The sequence below is a fragment of the Panthera pardus genome, unplaced genomic scaffold, assembly GCF_024362965.1.
Source record: "Panthera pardus isolate Hobbes unplaced genomic scaffold, ASM2436296v1 HiC_scaffold_17, whole genome shotgun sequence".
In the NCBI taxonomy this organism is placed as follows: Eukaryota; Metazoa; Chordata; class Mammalia; order Carnivora; family Felidae; genus Panthera; species Panthera pardus.
In genome coordinates, this window is record NW_026526732.1 from 55,579,123 (window position 1) to 55,599,093 (window position 19,971).

At 39.7% G+C, this 19,971-nt stretch overlaps 1 protein-coding gene across 2 annotated transcripts in view; it reads right to left on the reverse strand.

The window, feature by feature from the left end:
- CRYBG1 (crystallin beta-gamma domain containing 1) overlaps positions 1-19,971 on the reverse strand; it is a 190,580-nt gene that overhangs the window by 98,584 nt on the left and 72,025 nt on the right. Inside the window, exon 1 of one of the 2 annotated variants that reach the window (XM_053904608.1) lies at positions 11,862-12,102. The exons of the other annotated variant lie outside the window; for it this stretch is intronic. Coding sequence (XP_053760583.1) covers positions 11,862-12,014 — 153 coding nt within the window. The 5' untranslated portion in view covers positions 12,015-12,102. Of the gene's footprint in view, positions 1-11,861; positions 12,103-19,971 lie in introns of those variants that run through there. 2 annotated transcript variants of the gene reach the window in all.

Sequence of the window (19,971 nt, forward strand, 5' to 3'; positions counted from 1 at the left end):
AAGAGTTGGACACTTAACCAACTGAACCACAAGGCACCTCACAGTTAAAACATTTTAAAGGACTTTTTTTAAATTTAATTTTATTTTTTTTATTTTTTTTAATGTTTATTTTTTAGACAGAGAGAGACAGAGCATGAACAGGGGAGGGGAAGAGAGAGAGGGAGACACAGAATCTGAAGCAGGTTCCAGGCTCTGAGTTGTCAGCACAGAGCCTGACGCGGGGCTTGAACCCACAGACCGCGAGATCATGACCTGAGCTGAAGTCGGACGCTTAACCGACTGAGCCACCCAGGCGCCCCAAGGACTTTTTTTTTAAAGTACACAGCGACAAAAGAAATTATAACAAGAAGGAAACATCTAGACAAAACTATTTAAAATAACACAGAAATGAAAATTTACTGCAATTGCAGATAGAACATACACTTCAATAAGTTCTGAGAACATTACTGTATATCCATAAAAAAGCTGTTATCCATAATCATTCTTTAAAAAAGTTTTTTTAATGTTTATTTATTTTTGAGACAGAGAGAGACAGAGCATGAGCACGGGAGGGGCAGAGAGAGAGGGAGACACAGAATCTGAAGCAGGCTCCAGGCTCCAAGCTGTCAGCACAGAGCCCGATGCAGGGCTCGAACTCACAAACCGCGAGATCATGACCTGAGCCGAAGTCAGACACTTAACCGACTGAGCCACCCAGGCGCCCCTATAATAATCATTCTTTATCAAGAAAAGTCTAAGTAATGTTTAGTATATTCTGTTTAAGAAAAAAACCAAAAATAAATGTAGCTTTAGTTTTTATTCAAAGCAGTAAAAAATTTTAAGTTTCTAACCTACAAAGGTAGACACTAAGTTATCTATAATAGTCAGTTGTCTAGAACAACTTATTCCCCAAGGATCCAGACATCCTATTATTGCAACTCAGCTCTAGACATCCAGTTCCCCAAAATATCTAAGTAATTTATATTTTCACAAAACATACATTTTGTGTTCATGAGAGTCTGATTTAACTTAAACAGAAATTCAACAAAACCTATTCTTACCCTAGTAATTCAGTGAAGGAAAATATTACATGAAAGAATTTTTTTCTTCAAATTCCATTTCTGATTAAAAATGTAAAGCAGGTATCAGCTTACGTCCACAAAAATTTTCATAGAGTACTATGCTATTTTTCTCCCCCTACAAAAGAGAAGCTAAGCTATGTCGATATGCCTAGGTTCAGAGTAAATATGTTTGCTTTAAAATATCCTGAATCAGTGAATTTTTTATTGGTCAGCTCAATCTGTTGAAAGAAATGTTTGGGATGCCTGGCTGGCTCAGTCAGTAGAGCATGGGATTCTTGATCTTCGGGTTGTGAGTTCAAGCCCCACATTAGGCACAAAGCTTACTGAATTAAAAAAAAAATGTTTTGACACTTACTATTAAACTTCTCTCCCTAAATTTGACCAAAGATCAGAGACAGGGGGTGAAAGATTCCTTTTTATCTATTCTATTGTCCATTATGTATTTTGTATTTCTATCCTTTTTGCCTAATGTCTGCAAATCAACAGGACTCTCTTTCTATTTTTAGTGCCTGGCATAAGCAGGGCACTCTAGGGATAAAACATGCTTTGGGAAGAGGAGAAGCTTGGAAAACTGAAATCACCCAGAGGCTGCCTCCTCACTTCCTGCTGAGACACCCCACATACCCCACACGTCACCTGGCTATTAGTGCTGTAGACTTCTTGGGATAATAATTTGCATTCAAGAGATTGTGCCAAGCACTTCCCCAAGATGACTCTTGTTGGGGTGTGATATTCCTGAAATTAACCCCATACTTCTTTACTGATCTGGTGCACAAAAGCTTCTTGGTTCCTTTGAATAATTTCTACAGAAGACTAAAATAGATATGATCCTGTAGAAGTATGAAAGCAGAAACCAGGGTCCACCTGGGTGGCTCAGTTGGTTAAGTGTCCAACTCTTTATTTCAGCTCAGGTCATGATCTCACAGCTCATGGGATGGAACCCCAAGTTGAGTTCCGTGCTGATAGTGCAGAGTCTGCTTGGGATTCTCTCTCTCCATCTCTCTGTCCCTCCCCTGTGCTCTCTCTCTCTCTCTCTCTCAGAATGAATAAGCAAATAAACATTAAACAACAACAACAAGAAAGAAACCAGGCTAGCATTACCTATCAGCAGACAAGGCAGGTACCTATAAAATGCCTGCAAAGAAGACCCACACACTGATGTTCTGTCATTCCTGGTGTTAGGATGATACTTCCTTTAAGGACAAGATTTGTCTGCTCTTTGTTTATAGGATTTACCAGAAACTTAGGAAGGGGAGGCCAAGTTGCAGGATTAGCCCTGCTCCCTGACTACCAATGAATCTTTCAGACTTCATAGACTTCCTTAAGAAGGAAAGATTCAGGTAACTTCTCTCTAAAGACCAGAAATCACATGATGCATTTTCCTTCCACGTCACCATGCCATACCCCCCCTTTCTTGCTAGTCCCTCTCATCCAGCCTTCAACCATGCCAGGAGAGAGTAGTGTCCTTTCATGTGAAAAACCACAATGATGGAACCAAAATACTGCAAGAACAACATGTATTTGGGGCATTTCCATTTGGCTGTCTTCAGTAGTACAGCATATTGATTCCACCACGCAGAAACCCAAGTTCAGTCTGAGAACGAGGAATTACAAGATTCTTTTTTTTTAAAAATTTTTTAAAAATTTAAACATTTTAAAAATTTTAAAATTTTAAATGTTTTATTTATTTTTGAGAGAGAGAGACAGAGCATGAGTGGGGGAGGGGCATAGAGAGAGGGAGATACAGAATCCAAAGAAGGCTCCAGGCTCTGAGCTGTCAGTGCAGACCCCAACTCAAGGCTCAAACCAGCAAACTGCGAGATCCTGACTTGAGCTGAAGTTGGATGCTTAACCAACTGAGCCACCCAGTTGTCCCCCAAGGTTCTTTATTGAGCCCAGCAACACACTCTTTGGAGTCTAAGCACCAACACCCTTGCTTTTCCTTGTTTGCAAAGCAGAGATAATGACACCAACTCAGGGACTCGTGCATGAGCTAATTAATGATTGCACAGTGCTAAATAGAAGGAGGCTTCATAGTATAGGCAGGTAATATGTTCTTTTAGGAGTGACACATGTTAATTATACTGTGTGAGAGCCCAGCAAAGCTGCCATCAATTACTTTAAGAAAGGTGGTCTATGTAGATCCACCCTATTTCATTTCATGACGATATCCTTGATTTTTGGTTTTCTGCTCCTAGATTCATCTTTGTAATAGTGCAGAATTATTTTATTTCTATTTCTTATTTAACTCCTTACCTGTGGCTGGCTAGCAATCAGTTCAATTTCTCCGGGTGTGTTACAGAGAGTTGTGTTTACCAGGCTGTTGATGGACAGACTGAAGCTCCCTGTCACCGAGGAGAAGTCCAGGAGTGGCCTGGCAGCCTAAATGCTCCACAGAGGGGCTGTGTCCTCCCCTGTCAGCACAAGCGAGGGCTTGCTGCCCCCGCATGGGTAGACTCTGGGGGCTGTGAGGCAGAGTTGCCAAAGCTGTTTGCTACCAAACTGGTTCCTGACCAAAAGTATTGACTTTCTGTACATGAAATAGCTATAAAGAAAGATTGGGTTATTTTTTTTTTTCTTTTAATGCCATTAATTGGGGCAGTGGATGAGAAGGCTGTATAACAAGGGAACAAAACAGGTTTTGGACTCAGCTGCCTAGGAAACATCACAGGGATATTAATCCCAACAGTTACAAATTGTAGGAAAGAGACACAATGTGCTGTACTTACTGTGTCAAATTAAAATTAATAAATCAAATCAAATTAAGGAAATTGAGCTGCAGAATACCTACTAAGCATTAAGCAGACATTGTGAAATAAAATAACTAAGGAAATTAAGTTGAAAACGGTACAGAGAAAAATTTATTTATTCATTCAACATTTATTGATCACCTAGTATATATCAGCCATTGTGCTAGGAATGGGGATACAGTGGTGAACAAGAAACAAAAATCTCTGTTTACATCGTGAGGGAGAAAGACAATAAATGAGCAAAGAGAGGAGCAGGAAAATATAGTAATATGAACTATGCAGATAACTCATGTAGGATGAGGTGATCATAACTGAACGTCTTTTCTTCAGAGATGACATTTAAGCTAAGTTATGAAGGACAAGATGGAACCGTCCCGTGAGTACAGGGGGAAGTGTGTTCCAGGACAAATAAGCAGGGAGAGTCAAAAGCTCAAGGCAAGGGGCGCCTGGGCTGCTCAGTTGGTTAAACGTCCAACTCCTGATTTTGGCTCAACTCATGATCTCAAGGCTTCATGGATTCAAGCCCCACATCAGGCTCTGAGCTGTCAGCACAGAGCCGGCTGGCGATTGTCTCTCCCTCTCTCTGCCCCTCCCCAGCTCGCGCTGTGTCTCTCTCAAAATAAATAAACTTAAAAGAAAAAATCTCAAGGCAAGATAGAGTCCTGCAAGCCAAGTAGCTGCTCCAGTGTGGCTGGAGCACAACAAGGGGGTGAATTTAAGTTACTCAGGGGCAGGAGACGGTTCACGAAAGGCCTGTAAGCCCGCTTGACCACTGGAGAGCTCTCTTCCAAGTGTGATGGGAAGTCATTGGAGATTTGCAAGCAAAGACATAGTAGTATCTGATTCATGCCTTTTAGATGACTCTGGTGCTCTGTACGGAGAGATCTGTAGGTATTAGAGTACAGGAGACGGATCCAGGGGACCAGTGAGGAGACTTGCAGTTATGATGTTAGACAGCCCTGCGAGAGTTACTACTTGCTTGTTATTTGGGAAAGCTAATGACAAAGGATCATGTTGTATGCATCTATAAGTCTGCTGGGAGAATCAAAATATTCTTTTTTTTGTGGATTAGGAAATTTCAGACTGCATTGAACAGCAAAAGAGCCATGGCCAAACACTTCTTTATGCACATGTGGACTGTAGAGTTATGATGTTTAAGTCATCCTGGCCCTTTTGACAGTCATCATTTCCCTGTTGATTTCCTGTCACACTTTGTCAGTGGCTACTCCAAACTCTTCCCCACACTCCCAAACCACCCTCTTCTCAATCATCACTTTTTCCCCAGACCCATTTCTGGAGGTAGTAACTATTTTGTTCTCTACAAAAAAAAGTAAAACTCCTCAGTGTGAGTTTTTTCTTGTGTCAATTTCACATTCGGATACTTCCTTAGTTTGGGAAGATGTGTCTCCGCTCCCTTCCAAAGCTTCTCCCCTCCACTTGTCTGAAAATCTGCTTGTCAACCAGTTTGCCCCTCTGAAATGATTGCCTCATTCTGAAGCATTTTTAGTATTATCTCTTCTCCTTTGTTCTTTTCTCTGCTTCTAAAACTGCCTAGTTTGTCTTATCTTGATGGGCAGTCCTGCCCTCTGTGCTGCTATCCTTTTGTGAGTCTGCAACATTCCCCTTTCTGGTCTCTGCCTCTCCTCCAACTTGTAAACAAACATCAGCCTCCCTCTCCAGTTCCCAGTGCCCACACCGCTCTATTCCCATAACCTTCAAGAACTGTATGGATTCAACCATATCTTTCTTTTTGCCAAATCCTTTATCTGCTTCAACTTACCTATTTCTTGATTTCCCTCCTTTAGTTTCTCTTTGTGCAAACTTTATGTTTCTCTTTTTAAGTTTATTTTTTTTGATGTTTATTGATTTTGGAGAGAGAGAGAGAGACAGAGAGACAGCGAGAGAGACAGAGCATGAGCAGGGGAGGGACAGAGAAAGAGGGAGACACAGAATCTGAAGCAGGCTCCAGGCTCTGAGCTGTCAGCACAGAGCCTGATGTGGTGCTTGAACTCACAAACCCTGAGATCATGACCTGAGCTGAAGTTGGACACTTAACCAACTGAGCCACCCAGGCTCTACCACCTTCCCCACCCCCTTTTTAAGTTTAAACATTCATTAAATCTCTCATCATTTATTCAACACTTACAGATGACTCCCAGTTATGTAGGATTCTGTAAAGTCCCTCACTGGCATTCTGTCTCTAAACTTACTACAGGTCCACAGTCCCTTATGCAAAGCCCCTATCGGGGCTAGAAATATTTTAAAAGTAAAAATCTTCAGATTTTGGAAAAGTAAATATATACCATAATGCATTAATATGTGCAGCAAAACTGTATGACAATTCACGCCAAGTGGGATAATTAAAGACAATGAATTGCCTCATAAGAGTTTAGGTCATGGAAACCAATTTGACAGTAAATTTCATATATTAAAAAATAAAAATAAATAAATAAATAAATAAATTTAAAAAAAAAAGAGTTTAGGTCAGATTTTGCTGACAAATGAGTTTAGATATCAATATACAAAAGGAAGGAAGGAAGGAAGGAAGGAAGGACGGAAGGAAGGAGGGAAGGGAGGAAGGGAGGAAGGGATAAGGAAAGAAAGAAAGAAAGAAAGAAAGAAAGAAAGAAAGAAAGAAAGAAAGAAAGAAAAGAAAAGAAAAGAAAAGAAAAGAAAAGAAAAGAAAAGAAAAGAAAGAGACTAGAAGAAAATGTGGAAGGTTTTGAGTTTCTAATTTGTTCTGAGACTATCTCAGGTCTATTTTCTCTATACTGTTTTTTCTGTTACTTTAAAACTTTCTAACTGGTTTCCAAGTTACTACTTCAAAGTCAACATTTTCTAAAAAGAAACAATCCATTTTTCTTACTAGCTGTTTTCCTTTCTGAAGAATTTCACTTTCTACTAGAAACATCATTTCTTAAAGCCTCCTAAACTAAAAACCTTAGATTCTTTTTGTTCCATCCACTTTTTCTCCTATATATTATCTGTCATCAAATCTCTTGACCTCAGCCCATTCAACAGCCTCTATCTTAATACAAGCCTATGCTGGTTTAACAGTCTTTTGGGCAGTTTCTGAGATTCTAGTCTCCATCTGTGATCCTTAAACCCCACCTTTCCATCGCACCAGGAATATCAATGACCCTACCTCTGAAATATTTCATTCATCATGAATGCTTCTTTGCTCAAGAACTTATAGCACTTTCTCTGTCTATATTTAAAGATTGGCCCCAGGGCACCTGGGTGGCTCCATCAGTTAAGCGTCTGACTCTTGGTTTTAGCTCAGGTCATGATCTCACAGTTTGTGAGTTCAAGCCCCATATGGGGCTCCACACTGTCACTCCACACTATGACAGTGTGGAGCCTACTTGGGATTCTCTCTCTCTGCACCCTCCCCTCCTCAAAATAAATAAATAAATAAACTTTGAAAAGGAAAAGATTGGGCCCCACTCCACATTTATTCCTGAATAAAGTTCTACTTCCTAAGGTTCCTTTCTGTACCATTCTAACCAAACACATGGTACTTTGATTTATCTTCTTATGAGATCAACTACCACCTTAATTCTGATGCCTTTCCTAATTGTAAGATAGAACAACTTGATATCAAATGTAACTGACATACTGCATTTTATTTTTTTGTCTTAAATAAAATTTGTCATTCCTTTTAGGCTTGTTTTAGGGTAAGTTGTTGGCAGTTTGTGACTGAGTTAGTTGGGCACTCCCAACAATTCCTTTTTCATTCCCTTCCATTTTCACTGTAAGGAGAAACTCCCAAGGTACCTCATTAACAAGCATGAAATGAATAAGTAAATAGCACATGTATCAAACATAAGGAACAAAGCTTAAGCCACTGGCAGAATGTTAACATTAAAATTGCAGAAGTACTAGGGAATTTAGTGAGCTCTGAATGAATGCTGAGTACATGGGTATTGAATCTCTTTCTTGATTTTGTATACTTTGACCTTCTAGTGCTTGTTTCCTCCTGTAATCTACCTACTAATTCTTTCATTACTAATTATGCTGTGAAAATAGCTGTTCCATTTAGTACTTGGGGTAACAGTCAGTGAATATTTACTCACAAACTTGAAAATATTTGCTATCTCAAATATCATTAAAAAAAATTTTAAGTACAAGGGACCTAGCTGGCTCAGTTGGAAGATCATGTGACTCTTGAATTTGGGGTCATGAGTTTGAGCCCCATGTTGGGCACAGAGGTTACTTAAATTAAAAAAAAAAAACTTAAAAAAAGAGTGATTCTATAAACTACAGAAAACAACAGTATCGGCAAGCAGCTTATTCTGTTTTAAAAAGTAACTACAAGATACAGTTGGGCTAGGTAAAATACAGAGCAGAAAAGATCTGTATGGGGGACATATAAATAAGGAGCATATAAATAAGGAGTTAATGAGATCAATGTGATGTAAAGTTGTTTTAAAAGGCAATATGAGGGCCACTTGGGTGGCTCAGTCAGTTAAGCTTTTGACTCTTGGTTTCTGCTCAGGTCATGATCTCACGGTTCATTGGTTTGAGCTCCACATGGTGCCCCACATAGAGTTTTGCACTGGGCTCTGTGCTGACAGCATGGAACCTGCTTGGGATTCTTTTTCTCCCTCTCTCTCTGTCCCTCCCTCATGGGAGCATGCTCTCTCTCTTTCTCTCTCAAAATAAATAAACTTAAAAAATAAATAAAAGGCAGTATGATGAGATGAGTTAATAAAATTGTTACATAAAATGACAGATACTAGAGGCGGAAGAACATGATATGTAATCTAGTCAAATTGTTATGATTTTTCCAGGGGTAAAACATTTTATTCAAAAGAAATTGTACAGAGATTCAGCCATATATAGAAAACAGATATAAGGGAACTTCCCTGAGTGAGGACATGGCATGAATCTTGCAAGCCTGAGTTCATCTCCCATCTACCTCTCCATCCATCCTTTCTCCCTGTTGTACCCCCTGAGGCACCTCAGAGGATCCCTAGGGTTGTGCAGAGCACTATCTAATCCAGCACCCATCACCTAATTTACAAATATAAAAGCTGGTGCCCAGGAAGCATAATAACCTACCGAGGCTAATGCAGCTGGCCTAAAGAAGGGCTGGAGTCAGAGCTCTGGTCTTTTGGCTACATTCAGGGCTGTCTAATTCACTTTCCTGGTCATTGCATTTCCATGTATTGAGTGTCTTTTATATGCCAGACACCGCATTAGGTGTAAATGAGAGGGGAATGCCCTGCCCAGGAGGGCTAGTGAAGAGGAGATATGTTTCTGAAAATTACTTGGGATATTACAAAATTCGATGAGGACATGAGAGATGTCAGACAACATCAGCTGAGAATTCAGGGAAACTTCACAAATAAGATACTATTTAATCAGTTTTAGAGATGGATGGATGTTGATCAGGCATAATTTTTTACATTCACAGATACTTAATAGATTACCAGAGCCAGTTCAGACTATTACAGTTTTAAAATAAAAAATCAGGGGCACCTGGGTAGCTCAGTTGGTTAAGTGTCCAAGTTTGGCTCAGGTCACGATCTCACAGTCTGTGAGTTCAAGTCCTGCATTGGGCTCTGTACTGACAGCTCAGAGCCCGGAGCTTGCTTTGGAGTGTGTGTCTCCTTCTCTCTCTGCCCCTCCCCTGCTCACACTGTCTGTCTGTCTCTCTCTTTTTCTCTCAAAAATAAACATTTAAAAAAAATAAAACAGAAAATCAAAGAGGGGTTTTTTAAAGGCATTTATCATTGTTATAACATATAACATTTATCATTTTATAAAATACCAGGAAAAAATTGAATATTTTGAATTAACATGTATCTTTTGGTGGAACTTCACTTAGTTGCTAAACTCATAGAAGTTAATATATCCTAGAAGTATTCTGATATTCTGTCTAGTCATTTTAGGCAAAGGTTATGAGAGAACTCACAGGGCAAAGTCCCCTGTGCTGGTTTGAATGATACCACCACGAACAGGGGGATGCTTTAAATGAGTTTTAGCATCAATGCCAAAAACGGCCCCTACTTCCCTCATTCTCTAAGTTAGCCATTCTTCATTTTAAGATTCTAATAAAACAAAATCAAATGGTGAAAATGTCCTCATTATTTAGGGTTCTTATTTGGACCATCATGGTGAATTGTATGTTCAGGTTTCTAAGACCCTCATCCTAAGTCAGCAGGCAATTAGGTTCGATGATACAACATGATGATGCCAGTTGCCTTGGAGAGATTCCTTTTTTTTTTTTTTGCCATATTTGTCATAATCACAGAGATCTCTCAGAATCACATGGTACCTAAGTACTCTAAGCATATAAGGTAGCATTATCTGTTTGTCCTCCACTCACAACTCTTTGTTTTTCCCTACGTTCTTCCATGATGCCGGTTAGAAGTCATTAAAAATATTCCCTGGTAGCTGATCATTACTGATTAGTAATTATCAAAGGACATAAATCTATGCACAGTGAATTTTTTACCTTTCTACACATGGTTTTTGACTAAAGCTTCCAAAAGAGAAAGTCATCAGGTGCAATAGCAGAGAGATACCAAAGCTTTGCAAAGAAGAAATAACAGTAAAATCAACAGACATGGGAATAAACACAGAATAATTAATATACTAGTCCCTTCCCTCTAGTCTTGAAATAAGAAACAGCTATGAGGGTCCATCTGAGTGATGTGGTCAGCAAACTGCCAACTTCAAATGTTTTACTCTACTTTCTTTTTATTATTATTTTTTAAATTTTTATTTATTTTTGAGAGAGAGAGAGAGAGAGAGAGAGGGAGAGAGAGAGAGAATGTGTGTGTGTGTGTGTGTGTGTGTGTGTGTGTGAGCAGGGGAGGGGCAGAGAGAGAGGGAGACACAGAATATGAAGCAGGCTCCAGGCTCTGAGCTGTCAGCACAGAGCCCGACATGGGGCTCGAACTCACGAACTACGAGATCATGACCTGAGTTGAAGTCAGACAGTTAACAAAATGAGACACCCAGGTGCCCCTGTTTTACTCTACTTTGGACTGTCACTTCAGCATTTAAATATTCTTCAAAAGTATATGTGTGTAACACACAAACATATCTATCTATGTACCTGTCTCTCTCTCTCCCTCTCTCATATATATATATATCTCACACAAACACACACACATATATATTTAAATCTAATACCTATTTCATTAAATTATGGGTTTTAGTGTAATCAGTACCCTGGAGAAAAACAATAGATTAGAAGTGTGCGGGGCATGCTTTTCTTAGAGCACATTACAAAACTCGTCTGACATATACATTCTGCACATTCCATTCCAAAAGCTTCAAAGCCATCATGTGAAAACAAAACAAATATATATCATAGGTGAACAAGAGAGGGATAAATAAGCATCAAAGGTGAGCACGGGTTGGTAGGGATGGCCACCCCACATTTTACAAAGTAACACAACAGATTTAATACTAAAACAGCACACTGACTTTTAGAAACAGGGACTGGGGATAACAAGTAACCATCAGGGTTGGCCTTGATTCACCTCTCAATCTTATGGCAACATCATCTGTCAAAGCAGGTACACAAAAGGCAATTCTGAGCTGTTGATCTGGAATCTTAAGCTAATCATTCTACTTCTTAAAGCACCTTTATGTGATTTATTAATATCCGATTCAAATAAGAACTTGGCATACTGCAAAGAAACCCAGCCCAAAGCAAAGCAGCTTTTGAGAGAGAATAAAGTAGCTTGGTTCTTTCCCATCATTGAAGTTCTGAAAAGCCTAGAGAAGAGACAACTAAGTCTCAGAGAACAGTCCCCAGCAGGAGCTACCTTCACAGGCATTTACTTTGCTGGTTAAGCTCTAACCAATTGCAAGATCACCATTTGACACCCAGAAAAAAATAAAAGGTATCTAAGTGAATATGTTAATAAATAGCACCCAGGATACCTGCAAATATATGAAACTAGAATGGCCTTAGCCCTGCATGATAGTAATAGATACTGATTCACAATCACAACCTCATTCTCAAACATTATAAAAGACACATTGGACAAGTCAGTGACCCAGAAGGATTCCCTCAGCAAGGACTTACCTCAAGATCCCGGTCATAGTCCCTGTTTCTGGTATTTTCACATCTATTCCGGGAGTCAGGATACCTATTCCGATACTCAATGCTCCTGCTGCGATTATTAGCACACCCATTGCACCTGCCACAGCCACAACCACAGCAGGTTCGAGCCCCCATCGAGGTTCTGGATGGGACCAGTCTTCAGATTTTTCTCAAGAGAGAATAAGAAGTGGAGTGGAGAAGTGGAGTCCAGAACTACCTCTAGAACTTATGGCCCAACTGCTGTCAGAGTGCAACCAGAGGCCTTTGTTCTCAACAAAAGAAGGGATCCCCAGTGAGGGATTTCTGACCTACTATGACATGAAAAACTCTTCATCAATTCCAAAGTGACAAACCCCCGATTTTTCACCTCTCCATCCAAAATGATGATATGATCCTCTCTCAAACTCCTCACGAAAACAAATGAGCATCACTGGCCAGTGACTCCTCTTTATTATGGGTATGATGTCACAAGAGCTTTAATTTCCCCTTGTACTGCATTAGCTGTAGGAATTCAGTTTGAAATTTAAGGATGTCAGAGAACAATAACAGTAATTATTACTTATAGAGAGCTTTGTATATGCCCCAGGCTTTCCAATCATTAGTGATTCCTTATAGCAAGCCAGGCATGTTGGTCAGGATGATCACCACCCAGGATTCTGGAAGGAAATGGATCTGTCTTGACTAGAGTTGAAAACAGAATCCCAAAGGACTTTAATTTAAATGTTTTCAGTTTAAATGTTTGATGCTTTGAGTCTAAGATTGTTGTAAATATTTTTAATAGCAAGTGCAAGAAACTTATTTGAAGAAAGGGACTGAAAGATATGCAGGAGCAGAACAGGAATGAATGAGAGGAAAGAGCGTTTCAATTACTCTTCTGAGACCTTCATTTAATTCCATTGCATGCAGGACCAGAAAACAATTCAGGAGTCCCCCTCTTGATATCCTCTCTCCAGTAATGGCAGAGAAGCATTCAGGGTTTTCACTACTTAATAGCTCCTCCCACGCAAAACCCCCACCATTTACATCCCCACAAATATAACAAACTTAAACCCTAGTTGGATAACAGAACAAAGTTATTTAAACAGAAGAAGAAGCACACAAAAAGATTAAAATGTCTCATACAAGAACACGGTTTTTATCAATTATGAATACCAATGATAATTAATTTATCACGGTATCTTCAGCAAGATAAACAATCCAATACAAAAATGAGCAAAGAACATGAAAAGACAATTCACTGAAAGAATATAAGTGGCCAAAAAACAACAACAAACAAGAGCTTAACTTAACGTAATGTAACTTATGAACTGCAAATCTAAACAACGATGACAACAGACTGGCAAGAGAAAAAGATTGACTATATATAACATTTACAGGGTGGTAGAAAAATAGGCACATTCATTCACTTTGGTTGGGAGCTTGGGTTGATAAAATCTTTTATCAAGTCATAGTTATATGTTACAGTATCTATAACATTTAAAAATAAGTGTGTTTTCGAATCAGTAATTCTGTTTCTAGGGAATTTGTCCCACAGAAATACTGTCAAACCCCCCCCCCCATAGAGACAGCATTGTTGATTGAAGAAAAAAAGTGGAAATAGGGGTACCTGGCTGGCTTAGTTGGTAAAGCATGCAACTCTTTTTTTCTTTTAATGTTTATTGATTTTTGACAGAGAGAGAGAGAGAGCACGAGCAGGGGAGGGACAGAGAGAGAGAGGAACCAGGATTTGGAGCAGGCTCTGTGCTGACAACAGAGAGCCTGACAGGGGGCTTGAACTCACGAACTGAACCGTGAGATCATGACCTGAGCCAAAGTCAGACGCTTAACCGACTGAGCCACCCAGGCACCCCTAGCATGCAACTCTTGATCTCAGGGTCATGAGTTTGAGCCCCACATTGGGGGTAGAGTTTACTTTAAAAAAAAAGTGTAAATAACTTAAATGTCCATAAATAGAGATTGGTAAACTATAGAACACTACACCCATTCATTATATTATATATATGAAATACTCTGTAGCGATTCAGAAGAGGCATATTTATAGTGACTTGGGAAGATGATCATAGAGATTGATAAACAAAAAAAAGTCAGAGAACCATATGCAGCATATGATCCCTTTTGGTAGGAAGAGTACAAATGGACTAACTCTGTTTATATAAATGCATAAGAAAATTATGAAAAGATACACACCAAACTCGTTATCTTCAAAGGTGATGCGAGAATTTAAGTCTTTATTTTGTATGTTTCAGAGTTGGAAATTTTTGCGACAAGCAAATATAATATATAGAAGAAAAATAATAAATGCATTATTACGCTTTAAAAAAAAAACCCTGAAAACCCTGCCACAGTCAAAACCTTCTAATTTGGATTAATACAGGAAATGGACCGGCTAATATATATTTATATGTTTATTTATACATATGTAAATAACAGCACCCACAGTCATTACCTCAAAGGAAGACAACACATATACTTAGAGTGGAAAGAAAAACAAGCCACTCACATTTCCTGCTACATCCTAGTGACCACAGTACCTTCAAATGCATGGTACCACAGATTGATACAGATAGACTGGATTTTTCCAAGGCTGGTTGTACATAGGAAATCAATCTTTTTCTTATAGATCCAGATATTTAGCTTTGGTGGGAAAACGAGTATATCATATCCTGTTTATAATGCTATACCTAGGATATTAAAGCAACATCCTCCAAGCTATATAATGCCCCAGCTGTGAAACCTATATAGCAAAGGCAGCTCTGGCTGCACCCAATAATTCCAGGCTTTTTCAGAGACAAAGAAGTGCTCCCTATGCCACCAAGCTCTACCTTGATCTCTGTAATTCCACAGCACAAATGTAGAGAAGGTGGAGGCGTGCTCTCGAAACAGCCACATTCTCTTTCTGCTGCCCACACATGGCTTATTTATGTATATATGCATACATATATTTGGTGAGCTTTCCTGCTCTACTTTTAAAAGCCCAAATAAAAATGAAATTTGTACTAGAGCTGAAACACTGCACATTTGCAACAACGTTGTTTTCTCTTTATTTTTCTTTCTTTCTTTTTTTTTTTTTTTTACTGTGAGTATACAGCGTTTCATTCATGCAAAATGTATAGCTAATGTTCCAGCCACACGAATGCAGTCTGACCCTGGGGCCTCCTAGTTCAGTAAGGAAGGAGACTTGTAAATCAATATGGTAAGTGCTGAGTTTGGAGTACGTCCAAGGTAAATGGCAGCACAAAGAGGAAAATAAGCAACTTTTCTGGGGCAGACATCACAAAGGAAGAGCTGTTTGAGCAGGATCTTAAAGGATGAGTAGACAAAACATGGACAGACTTTGCAGGCGTGGGGAGGAATGTTTGCAAAGGCAGTAGAGTGGCCCACTATGCATGCTTGGGAATAGTAGCGGCCCCCTCAGATAACGTCAGGACTGGTACAGATTACAGCAAATCGAAGAATCATAAAAAAGTACACATGCATACCTCAACCATTTCAACTGAACTTTAATCACACTGTAACTTAAATCATATTTATTCATTCCTCCATCTTCGAAAGTTTCCTGAATATGCAGTATCTTCACATTCAAATTCAAAATATAAAAAAGTATACAGCAAAAAGTCTCTCTCCTGCCCGTGTCTCCTATCTGCTCATTGTCCTCTACCCCATCACAGGTAATTATTGGTTTTCCATGTACCCTTCCATAGTTTCCTAATGCATCTACAAGCGAATACACTTATTCCAATCCTCTACCTTTTGCACAAAATGTAACATGCTACACACATTGTTCTCTATCTTTATTTTTTTTTCTAACAGTATATCCAGACTTTTAGATCAGTACTGATAGAACACAGAGGGACTCCTGCCATGCAGATGGTCTGAGAAAGGTGAGAGATTGAAGTTGGGTAGTAGACCTACCTGTGTGGATAGGGCAGGTCCTGGGTGAGGTGGGGTGGAATAGTGGTGAGATCTGGCTGGTGATGAAAGCAGACATTTGGGACAAGGAAGATCCAAGGGCTCAGCAGTCTCTAATCACAACACCAGATGGCACAGGCGATTGGAGGTGCAGTGCCAATCGGAAGGTGAAATGTAGCATTGGAATGGATGAATGATACTCACAAGTCTATTAAGAAAGTCACTATTGGGAAGGTCTAACCTTAGTAAATACCTCAGTCTCAGGGTGAGGGTTGGAGGTTAGACTTCAGGAGTTGGAAAGTCCTACTTTTTGTACAATGATTTTAGAACAGTCCTTGGTAAGATTAGCAGCCTGGGCATCTTGAGACAAAATGAGGGAGCCCAGTGATCAATGTTCATGTAATGTGTCCTAGGCCAACCCAACAGTGGACAAGATACAATATGATGTTCCCTGGGATGGAGCATGGTGGGGGTGGAGTGAATAAGTCTGAAGCCTCTTAAGTACTTCATATTTTGAACCTGGTCTAGTCTAAGAAATGAGGCAAGGCTAGGATTGAGCAGAGAAATTTTTCCAGAGAAAAATTAGTGGACCCATGTGGAACAGCTGGAGAGAGAGAGAAAGGAGAAATAATGGGGTGGGCAGAGAAATGGGGCATCACCTCTCCAAGTGCGCAACCACCATGGAAAATGAAAGTGTTAGAAAATGTTTTTTTCTTCTTTGCTACCTCCATAAATGCTTGTTGAACTGGACTGCTATACTTCTTGACTAAACTAGAATAACCAGGCTGGAAACTGGAAAATGTTCCACCTTTATTTTTTTTTTAATTTATTAATGTTTATTTATTTTTGACAGAGAGAGAGAGAGAGACAGAGCATGAGTGGGGGAGGGAAAGAGAGAGAGGGAGACAGAATCTGAAGCAGGCTCCAGGCTCTGAGCTGTCAGCACAGAGCCCGACATGGGGCTCGAACTCACAGACTGAGAGATCATGACCTGAGCGGCAGTCGGATGCTCAACCGACTGAGCCACCCAGGGGCCCCTGTTCCACCTTTAATTAGAAGATGAATTAGGCAATAAAAAAGCTGTCAAAAGTGATTATGGTAGAACCATTTCTGAGATAGTCGAGACTAGAGCAGACACCTGTCTGTTTTAATGACTTGAGAGCATCCCAATCTCAAGAGTGAGATTAGAGAGTCACAGATATTTCCTGAATGGTGGGGCAGAGAAACACTGACAGGAAGCAAAATCTGTATATGTGACTTCTGAAGGCACAACACTGATGTGGCAAAATTTTTTCTCCTCTATAGATCATAGTTACCTTTTATTTTGGAAGGGGGCAGGGGCTTATTTTTTCTTTTAAAAAATATACGTGTACACATACTTATGGACAGTATGGTATGCACAGTGGCTTTATCCAGGTCACCAAGAATGAAAGAATCCAAATGGTTAAAGCAAAAGAGTTTTTTGCATGAATTAATCAAATAATTGCTATACCTGTTTATTCCATTTTGCTTGTTTGAACTAGGCTCTAGAATGATTAAAATTTTACTCATAATCACTATAGTCACATACAATCTTCTAGATCAAAATAAGTGACTATAATTGAAGACAAATAATTTTTATACTAGAAATCATAGAAATTCTCATTAAGGTAATTGCCTTCTTTGAAGATGCTGATTTAAAAATTTTTTTAAGTTTATTTATTTATTTTGAGAGAGAGAGTAAGCATGAGCCGGGGGTGGGGGGCAGAGAGAGAGAGAGAGAGAATCAGAAGCAGGCTCTGTGTACTGTCAGTACAGAGCCCTTCGTGGGCCTTGATCCTATGAGCCGTGAGATCATGACCTGAGCTGAAATCAAGATTCGGATGCTCAACCGACTGAGCCACCCAGGTGCCCCTGATGAGGCTGATTTTAATTAAACAATGCATTGCTCAGTCTTTTTGTTCTATTCTTTTTTAAAGAAATATTTTCATTAAGAAAGGGTGTTCCTTCATGTCCTAGAAATACCTCCATGTAGTGTATATGTTTTCATTTAGTGATGCCACTTCCTTATGCTTTTCTCTAATATGAAAAAATGGTCTGCTAGAAATATAAACATTTTACATAGACATATCTTCTGCTTTGAAATGGACTAAAGATTTTATGCAGCCATTTAAAGGAAAGATAGTTTTGTACAAATAAATATAAAATCCCTGGTGATTTTTCTCATCTCAGATTTAAATTCTGGTAACATTCTATCTTGATTTTTGTTGCGCTTTTCCCCCTACTTAATGTATATATGCATTTGAGAGGCAATACCATCCTTGTAATTATAAATCCGTATTTCTGTTTACATAAGCAGGTACAGTAAATGTCTTCTTATTTTAATTGAAGGATTCAATATAGCATTGTCAGCTTTAAGGAATGTCTTAGGAATTTTAATAGCATTTTAAATAAATAAATACAATAACAAAATGTACAGAACAAATATAGAGAATGAATAAATTCTGGTTGAGTGGGGAAAGGAAAATTGCTTAACTTTAGTGCAAATAAAAATGTAAACACTCATCTGAATAAATAGATATAACCAAGAGGGTTGGATCAACCCAGGAATCTTAACAAGAATTTATGGCTTTCTGCTTGGGAAAGATGCCGAGGGTGGTCCTGATGCACCAGCCTAGTAAATCTGCTGATCCTCGAAGGAAGTAACAAGGCTCACTGCAGAGCAGACTAAGAGAAGGGTACTTTGGAAAGCATGGGAAGTGCCCTAGCACACAGGCACTCACAGTAGGTATAAACTACCCAGAATCCAAGTTGAGTTAACTTCGTTTCCCAATGATACTCGCCAGGCCACTGTGGGGAGATGTCTTGCCCTTTTGAGAATGGTCCACTTACTCCTCTCAGCCAGGATCTCAAGAGACAAAGTTGAGAACACATTAGCAGGAAAAATAAAGTCTGCTCCACTGCTTTTCTCTTTCTCCGGGGCTGGTAGAATACGCAGATGAGAAAGATCAAGATAGCCAGAGCTCAGAAAGAGCAAAGAATAAGAAAAGAGGGATGGTGGATGGGGAGAAGAAAGGAAAGGGGCAGAGAGACAGAGACAATAGAAAGACCCAGAAGCAGACCTCAGAGGCAGTCCTTCCTACTATGGGTATTTGGCCATCTCTGAGGGGGAAGGTGTGGTACAAGTGGAGAGTACAGGTGGTGCCTGGCTGACTCCATCCCAGGTGATGCTAGGAGACAGTACAGCCAGAATGACAGTCTGCTGCCACTTGCTTGCCTCTCCAGCTTCTTGCCCTTCTTCTATCTGTTCTGGTTCCCTCCTACACTGGGTTCCTAGTTCACCTGTTTCTGGCTGCAAGCCTCCCTGCCGATGTGTCTCCTACCCCCTGCCTGCCGTCGCAGTACTGAACTCTCTTGGGTTGGCCTTGGGGCCTCTCTGTGAGGGCTGCCCAGTACTCAGAGCTCCTTGACTGCAGCCTGGGAGAGCAAGCAAGGCTTGAGAAACCATGTCCAGATGGCATATCAGTGCTGGGAAGCAGACAGGACTGCTGTTGGGCTGCAAACCAAGGGAGAAGGGCACTCCCCACATACCCTCCTTGGCCATTCCTCTTGGAGGATTTGTTTTGTGCCCCAGCTCTGAATGCTGCCACCAATTGTTTCCTGGACTTGAGTAAACCTACAGAGTTACTTTTATTCTAAGTTATTAAAAAAAAATTGTTTTAACATTTATTTATTATTGAGAGACAGAGAGACAGAGCATGAGCAGGGGAGGGGCAGAGAGAGGAGGAGACACAGAATCCAAAGCAGGCTCCAGGTTCCAAGCTGTCAGCACAGAGCCCGACGTGGGGCTCAAACTCACAAACTGTGAGATCACGACCTGAGCCGAAGTCAGACGCTCAACCGACTGAGCCACCCAGGCGCCCCACTTTTATTTTAAGTTATTAAAGGACAAATGTAGGAAACAACTTGAAACTCTAGCTAGCTCTAGTCCTCTAGCTAGGACCTAGTGACTAGATTTATCAGGTTTTGTTTACAGTTATACACTATTTTTCATAAAGAAAAACTAAATGTAAAACCAATTTGAATATAAGTATAAATTATGTGAACTAGGTTTTTTAATTTTTTAATTTAAATTTGATTTTTTATTTTAACATTTTATCAAAATTAATTTTATATTTCTGGTACTCTGATTGATTTTTTTTTA